At 46.6% G+C, this 8,793-nt stretch overlaps 1 protein-coding gene across 1 annotated transcript; it reads right to left on the bottom strand.

The window, feature by feature from the left end:
- Window positions 1–5,677: 5,677 nt before the first annotated feature.
- Window positions 5,678–6,424, bottom strand: LORICRIN (loricrin cornified envelope precursor protein). Its single transcript, XM_049875652.1, has one exon. The coding sequence runs from the start codon at window positions 6,422–6,424 to the stop codon at window positions 5,678–5,680; it is 747 nt and encodes a 248-aa protein (XP_049731609.1).
- Between the last annotated feature and the right edge of the window lie 2,369 nt (window positions 6,425–8,793).

Raw genomic sequence — 8,793 nt, 5'->3', positions numbered from 1 at the left:
GGGTGGGAGTTACAAGACCATGGCTAGAAAAACCACGTAAAAGAGATCTATCACATCTCACAGGGTTATGCCTTTTGCTTTAAACGTAATTAAAAAAACAAAACAAAACAAAAACTTAAGAGTAGAAGAGGGGCCCTGGTGGCACAGTGGTTAACAGCCACGGCGTGCTATGGCTGTGAACCAAAAGATTGGCAGTTCAAATCCACCAGCAGCTCCTTGGAAACCCTATGGAGCAATTCTACTCTGTTCTATATGGTCGCTATGAGTTGGAATCAACTCTATGACAATGGGTAAGAGTGGAAGGATGCTACATTATATTTAGCCACAGATTTACACTTTATATTGTTCTTTCTTCATTCCTGATGTTTTAAATTGCCTTTTTTTTTTCCACTTACTTTTTGTTTGAACAAACTCCATTGGCCATTCATTTAGGATAGGTCTACGAGTGACAAATTCTCCTAATTTTCCTTCATCTGAAAAGGTCCTTGTTTCACTTTCATTACTGAAGGATATTTTCACTAGGTATAGAAACCTGGGTTGACAATTTTTTTTTTCTTTCAGCATTTGGAAAATGTTTTGTCACTTCTTTTGACTTTCCTAGTTTCTGATGAGAAATCCAGTGTCATTAGAATCATCCCTTATATGATGTCTTTCTCTAGCTACTTTTAAGATTTTTTTTTCCTTTGGTTTATGGAAGTTTGATTATGGTGTTCCGTGGTGTGGATTTCTTTTGGTTTATTCTGTTGAGAAGCCCTGGTGGCACAGTGGTTAAGAGCTCAGCTACTAACAAAAAGTCAGTAGTTCAAATCCACCAGCTGCTCCTTGGAAACCCTGTGGGGCAGTGCTACACTGTCCTACAGGGTTGCTATGAGTTGGAATTGACTTGACGACAACAAGTTTGGTTTTGGTTTTGGTATTCTGTTTGAGGTTCACTCACCTTCTTGAATCTGTAGGCTTATGCCTTTCACCAAATTTACGAAATTTGCAGCCATTATTTCTTCAGATATTTTTAAGTCTTTTGAGACTCTGATGATACAAACTTTAGATCTTTGGTTATTGTTCCATAGTTTCCTGAGGCTCTGTTTACTTTTTTTAATCTATTTTTCTCTCTGTTCTTCAAATTGGGTAATTTCTATTGGTCTATCTTCAAGTTCACTGGTTTAAAATTTTTTTTATTCTGTCATTTCCATTCTGCTGTTGAACCTATTCAGTGAGTTTTTATTTTTCAGTTTTAAAACTAAACTCTATAATCAATTATTGTATTTTTTTAATTGTAAAATTTTGACTTGATTTTTTGTATCTTTAATTTTTTGGCCATCACAGTCTATTTTTTGTTTCAAATGTGTTCACAATTTTTTGCTAAAGCATCCTTTAATAATGGCTGTTTTAAAATCCTTATCAGATAATTTTAAAATTTGTGTCACTTTACCGTTGGTGGCTATTGATTCTGTCATTTCTTATTCAACTTGAGACTTTCCTGGTTCTTGGTATGATGAATGATTTTTGGTTGCGTGCTGGACATTTTGGGTATTATGTTATGAAACTCTGGATCTTACTTAAATTTTCCATTTTATAGGCTTCCACTGACACCATACTAGTGAGGTAAGGGAGGGGACCCTCCTGATACCACTAGGTAGGGGAGGAAGTTCAGGAGTCTCACTCTGTTTTTTTCTATAGTGTTTGGGTGAAGTAGGGAGGGTACTTCAAAAAGGTTTCTGTCTTTCTAGGCCACTCATTTCCTGGTCCTTTGGCTAAAAACTACATGATTTTCTTGGAGTGTTTTTTTTTTTTTTTCTTCAGTCTGAGCCCTTTGGCATTTCTAGGTTGTAATCTTTTCCAATGCCCAATCTGGGATATAACAGAGGCAAAAATAAAACACAAGGAACTTACTACCTTGTCACTTCTTAAGTTCCAAGAACCTTCACCAGTCTGCCTTCTTCTCTCCCTCTTTCAAGAGTCTTCTTATTTTTAATTTATATATTATGTCCAGAGTCTTTAGTTACATTTAATGGGAGCAATAGGGAGAAATGCTTCTACTCCATCTTTTTGGAATTGAAAGTTCTACTTTTCATTTAAAAAAAAAAAAAAAACATGAAAATAATGCTGTTGTTGGACTACAGGATCTTTAAGGCTGCTTCCTGTTTTGAACTCTGTATGTTACTAATGTAAAATGATGAAGGTGCAGGTGACTCTATAAACGGAAGAATTGGGGAAGGAGGACTTGTCCTTTTGTCACCAGCAGTGACTGGGTAGGGAGGGTGCCTTGGCTTTCTGATGGTTTATGTACCAGGTATTTCGCTTTGAGTGAATGAATAAATTGACCTTTATCTAGAGCTGGTAGAATTGGGATATGAAATGAGGTCTGGAAAGCCACTGGTCAGGCTGATGTTCTGCATCTCTTTTGGGGGCCAGGCAATGACCACATCCCTTGCAGCAAATGTAGCTTCTTCTCAGTTAATTGGAAAAGTTCCTTAGTTTTCCCATGACACCTCTGATACGAATGTTCAATATCTCATTGTGGTGTGATGGGTCAATTTTATATGGCCTTTCTAGCCCTGGTCTTGTAACTCCCACTGAGAGACTAAGTGAGTCTATGGAATTAAGGGGCTTGTGGCCCACCAAGGGGATTGGATAACTTGCTAATAATACAAATAAGGTGCATGGCACCCTTGTGGGGATGAGGCCATGCAAATAGGGTATATGGAACCATAATGAGGTGACTGGTCAACTCTACCATCCCACTGAGCTTAAAATGAACCATCCAAAGGTGGAAAGGGGGAACCTCACTACCACCCAGAAAAAAGAGCTGGGAGCAGAGTATGTCTTTGGACCAGGGGTCCCTGCATTGAAACCCTCTACTCAGGAGACAGGCAGCTGTAACACCTGAGATGGTACAAGACAGCAAGATACAGTGGCAATTGATGCACAGAACTGGCAGTAGCAGAACCAGGGAACTGGCAGGAGGCAGTGCAATGGGCTTCCTGGTCCACAGAGATAGAAAGCTGAGCCCTTCAGGCAGGAGTCTTGTCGGCAGGGTGGTGTGCCTCTGGGCACTTACTGGTGGAGCTAAGGAGCTTTGTAACACTTGCCAGAGCAGGACAGAGGTCTGCCAAGCCCAAGAGGCCCAAAAGGCCCAAAAGGCCAAAGGGGCTGAGGGCCAAGAGGCCAAGGGTCAGGAAGAGGCCTGCCTGTGGACACAGCTGAGAAGCTGTCCTGACTGAAGAACTGTATCCTGAATCATTCCTAATCCTGGATTGTAACCTATTACTTTCCTAATAAACGCCGTAATCTTTAGCATTGTCTTTGAGGTCTGTGTGGCCATTGCAATGAATTATCGAACCCAGCAGAGAAGTAGAGAGTGCCATGGGAGGGACTGCTGGTGTCAGGATTGGTAAAAAGGTTGGAGAGAGGAGCTTTGTCTGACCTCCGCTTCACAGGAATCAGCTTTGGGCTGATGCTGATGGTGATTCTCTCTCCTTCGTGAAATTAGAGGAGGTTGGATGCTCCCACCATGCTATTTTTACACTCACACACTTTGCTGTATCTTCCTAAATTGGGTGGAAGCGCCTTCAGGAGGATAGGAAACAGCTCCTCTACTCTCTGCTGTCCCTACAAGTGCCTAGTATAGTGTTTCACACATTGTAGAGGCTCATGAAAATCTGACATGCTTATTCATTCTGCTGTAAGTCTGTTAGCACCAGCTGGTGCTCCTAATGTGCAGCTGGTCCAGAGAAACTTCTAGACCTTACATAGTCCAGGCTCTGAACTGTGAGAGAGAGCATCTCCCCAGAGCACCCTTGTCTTAGAAAGGCACTAACCTCAATGAGCAGACCCAGAGTGACTACCCAACACACCAGGAGTTGTTTATTGAAATCTCTTCCCAGGATTTCTGTGTTTTGGGATCAGCTCACGATTTTTTTTTAAATTAATTTTTATTGTGCTTTAAGAGAAAGTTTACAAATCAGGTCAATCTCTCATACAAAAATTTATGTACACTTTGCTATACACTCCTAACTGCTCTCCCCCTAATGAGACAGCATAATGCTTCCTCCCACTCTCTCTCCTCGTGTCCATTCGGGCAGCTTCTGGCCCCCTCTGCCCTCTCGCCTCCCCTCCAGACAGGAGATGTCAACATAGTCTCATGTGTCTACTTGATTCAAGAAGCTGGTTCTTCACCAGTATCATTTTCCATCCCATATTTCAGTCCAATCCCTGTCTGAAGAGTTGGCTTTGGGAGCGGTTCCGGTCTTAGGCTAACAGAAGGTCTGGGGACCATAGCTTCTGGGGTCCTTCTAGTCCCATTCTGACCATTAAGTCTGGTCTTTTTAAGAGAATTTGGGGTCTGCATCCCACTGCTCTCCTGCTCCCTCAGGGGTTCTCTGTTGTCTTGCCTGTCAGGGCAGTCATCAGTTGTAGCTGGGCACCATCTAGTTCTTCTGGTCTTAGGTAGATGTATTCTCTGGTTTATGTGGTACCTTCTGTCTCTCGGGCTCATAATTACCTTGTGTCTTTGGTGTTCTTCATTCTTTCTTGCTCCAGGTGGGTTGAGACCAATTGATGCATCTTAGATGGCTGCTTGCTGGTGTTTAAGACCCCAGACAACACTCTCCAAAGTGGGATGCAGAATGTTTTCTTAATAGATTTTATTATGGCAATTGACATAGATGTCCCCTGAAACCATGGTCCCCAAACCCCTGTCCCTGCAACTCTGGGCTTTGAAGCATTCAGTTTATTCAGGAAACTTCTTTGCTTTTGGTTTAGTCCAGTTGTGTTGACCTCTCCTGTATTGTGTGTTGTCTTTCCCTTTACCTAAAAAAAAAAAACTTATCTACTATCTATATTAGTGAAAACCCCTCTCCTTCCCTCCCTTCTTTCCCCTCCTTGCTTTCCCCCATCCCCCCTCTTGTAACCATCAAATAATATTTTCTTCTCTATTTAAACTATTCCTCCAGTTCTTATAATAGTGGTCTTATACAATATTTGTCCTTTTGCCACTAACTAATTTCACTGAGCATAATGTCTTCCAGACTTCTCCATGTTGTGAAATGTTTCATGGATCTATCATTGTTCTTTATTGATGCGTAGTACTCCATTGTGTGAACATACCATAATTTATTTATCCATTTATCCGTTGATGGGCACCTTGGTTGCTTCCATCTTTTTGCTATTGTAAACAGTGCTGCAATGAACATGGGTGTGTATGTACGTGTTTGTGTTCAGCTCACAATTTTAAGGCACGAACCAGAGAGTTCACATCTTTGGTCACAGGTTACCAGCAACTCCTCTCTCCCTTGCTGACTCCCATCTGCCCATTCTCTCTCCCTTCCTCCAGTAGATTAAGCATGTTCATTGAATGAATGTATGTGTGGATGAATGAATGAAGGAAATGAAGAGGAACGGAGGAACTTGGAAGTTACAGTCTCCTGAAGACACAGAGATTCTCATGAATTGCGAATTTATTGACTGAGGATGTAACGGGAATTGGGAGGTAGTTGTACAGAAACCAAGGAGGAAAAACCGCAGAACAAGATGCAGCTTGCCAGCTCAATGGCTTCTTCAAACTGAGCAACACATGAAGGGTTTGTAAACCGCAGAGCAATATCATGAGAGCACTAAGCCCATCTGCGCCCACAGAGAACACTTCCAGCTGCTCCGCCTCCGGGGCGTCCGAGGCGCCTTATTTGCAAGGCCAGGTAGGCGCCTGCTTCTGCTGGGTCTGGTTGTAGACCGGGACGCCTTTGCCACCGTCGGAGCCACCCCCACAGCCAGAGCCGCTGCCACCACCACCGCTGGAGAAGCAGCCGGAGCCGCCCCCGGAGGAGCCGCCGCCGCTGGAGAAGCAGCCGGAGCCGCCCCCGGAGGAGCCGCCTCCGCAGTTGCCGCCTCCAGACGACCCCCCGCCGTAGCTCTGCAGGGGCACGCAGGGGGTCTGGGTGGTCTGCTGCAAGGAGTAGCCCGAGCCACCGCCGCCGCAGCTGGAGCTGCCGCCAGTGTAGCCGCCGCCGCCGCCGCAGCCCAGGCCGCCGCCGGAGGAGCCGCCCCCGGAGGAGCCTCCTCCGTAGCTCTGGCACGGAACCTGCTGGCCCGAGTAGGAGCCGCCACCGCCCCCGGAGTAGCCGCCTCCGCAGCTGAAGCCGCCCCCGGAGGAGCCGCCCCCGGAGGAGCCACCGCCCCCAGAGTACTTGATGCTCCCTCCGGATCCGCCCCCGCCGCAGCTGGAGCTGCCGCCGCCGGAGTAGCCGCCGCCGGAGTAGCCGCCGCCCCCGGAGTATTTGACGCCCCCTCCGGAGCCGCCATCACAGCCCCCAGAGCCGCTGCCTCCGCCGCAGCCGCCGCCTACAGAACCGCCGCCGCCACCGCCGCCGCCGGTCTTCCCGCAGCCCACTGGGGGCGTGGGAGTGGGTTGCTTTTTCTGGTGAGACATCTGGTCTAGGGAGGAGGGAGACCCTGGAAGGAGAGCAGAGAGCATCACTGGACCGGCTGCAGAAGGAGGAGGAGAGGAGGCAGCTGCACCATGGCAACACCCATCACCCTCTGGCCTGTGCTGCCTGGGTCAGGCTCCTGCTCTGTTAGGATGCCCGGAGCGCTGTCAGCAGGGACTCCTGGGGTGGTTGCTTTTAGAAAACGGTTGAGTACTCCCACAGGAAGTCTTCATCAACCTTTAAACAGTCCATTTGGGGGTGCTCGTTTGTCTCCTTATCCCAGCTCTTAGGCTTGGCCCTGCCTCTAACCTCTGTGTTGTGATTTTTGGGCAAATCACCCACCCTCTGAGCCTATTTCCTCGTTTGTAAAATGAGACGGTTGGAACACTTCATCTCTCAGGTCTCTTCCAATCCCAACATGATTCTCTGAGTGCAAAAAGAAAGCTATCAGAAACCTCTGTCCAGACTGGGGGATTTTCCCCATCCCCAGCACAACAGAGGGAGATTTGCTTGGGTATCAGAGAGTTGTAACCCCCATCCCTTGCAGAATCTCTCAGTTCAAACAATTGGCCTGTGCCATTGAGCTAAGCTAGGACCCAGGGGCCACTTACTGTAAAGGCAGACTCCACCAGGGCACTGGAAATCCTGGTGGTGTAGTGGTTAAGTGCTACGGCTGCTAACCAAAAGGTTGGCAGTTCAAATCCACCAAGTGGTCCTTGGAAACTATGGGGCAGCTCTGCTCTGTCCTACAAGGTTGCTGTGAGTCGGAATCAACTTGATGGCAGTAGCAGGGTCCTGCCTGGAGATAGGCAAAGTACCATGGGAGCCCTGATGGTGCCTTTGACCAGAATCTCTGACCAAAGGACATCAACCATCTCTTTTAAGATTTGTTCAAGTCCAAGCCTGATAGAGGGAACTATAACTGATAGGAAGTTGTATCCCAGCATTTCCCTCCCAGAACATCTGCCTCTGTTAAAAAGGAATTGGGTTCTCAGATTCCTCTTGTCTGTAGCATTTTCTGAATCATTCTTTCCACTCTCTGAGATTAGGCTCAGCTTCTCCTCCTGACAGGTTCGGGAGGTCCATCCAGCCCATGCACAGGCTGCCTCTGACCCAGTGGCCCTCTGTGCCCAGCACCATGCCTGCCCCTGCAGGAGCACTAAAGAGGCAGCACATAGTCTTTTCTTTGTGGAGCTTACTTTCTGGTCCCCAGAAATACCATCTGCAGAGCAGAAGCTCAGCTTTCCTCTCTCATTCCTGCCTGTATCCCCTCTAAACTGTAAGTGAGTACAGTTGGGAAGGCAGAGGTCCTGACCGTCCCCAGGTCCGCCAGCTTCTGCAGGCCTGGGCAAGGCTAGAAGGGAAGATGGAAGACCCAGCAGGAACCCTCACCTACCTGAAGCAGCAGGAAGGGCGAGTGAGGAGAGGAGATGCTGGTGATGTGAGGAGCACTGGAGTGCCCCAAATTTTATACTCTTGAGAGCTCTGAGTCATCTATTGATCCAGGGCAGCCAGTCATAGTTACGTGACCCATGGCTGTCGCCCCACCTCCTTGGATTGCAGACACAAGGTGGTCCCTTTGTGAAGATTTTGGCATTCTTGAAATGGGCAGCTAAGTGTGTGATTGGCCCCTGGCCAGCAGGGATGGCCAGCCAGAGTGGATGGCAGACATAGTTTCTAAAACCTCTGGTACAGAGTACCTACCACAGCCAGAGGGCCATGGTTAATGAATAGGTCCAGACTCTTGAAGCAGCCTAAGTAAAACTGGAGATCTCTCAGATCCATTGCCCTGGAGACCCTTAGAATTTTAGAAGAGAACCTGTCGCTCTTTTGCCACAAGTTGCTCCCCAGCGTTTCATGTGGACTGTAATGGGGTATTTTTGTCCTGTCCACTGGGTTGTGAGTGCTCCTATGGTTGTGCACAAGCCTCTAGCACCCAGTCCTGGGCAATACACTATGGGCAGTGCTGTAACAAATGGGACACTGAGGGCTACTTTGATTTGTCCTGTTTTACATTCCCACAGCAGTGTATGAGAAATCCAGTTTGTCTGCATCCTCATCAGCATTTGGTATTATCACTATTTTTTATTTTAACTATTTTAATAGGTATATAGTACCCCTTTCAGGTTTTTCTGTAGTGACATTACATTGGTTTTTAGCACATGGCAGGTTGATAGCCTTAGTCAGGGTGAGGCTTTCAGCCTTGCCATGTTTATATCCATTGCCTTTAAGGTATTAAAAAAAAAAAAAAAAGTGCTTGTTTTACATTTTGAAGACTAACGAAGCTTATTTAAAACTTTTTGCAGTATTTTGTTTGGCTGTAGTGTCCTGTGATCTTGTGCTGCAACACTGACCTCAGCCTGAGAGGCAG

The sequence above is a fragment of the Elephas maximus genome, chromosome 3 (assembly GCF_024166365.1).
Source record: "Elephas maximus indicus isolate mEleMax1 chromosome 3, mEleMax1 primary haplotype, whole genome shotgun sequence".
Taxonomy (NCBI): Eukaryota; Metazoa; Chordata; class Mammalia; order Proboscidea; family Elephantidae; genus Elephas; species Elephas maximus.
This window is presented reverse-complemented; position numbering and strand designations above follow the sequence as displayed.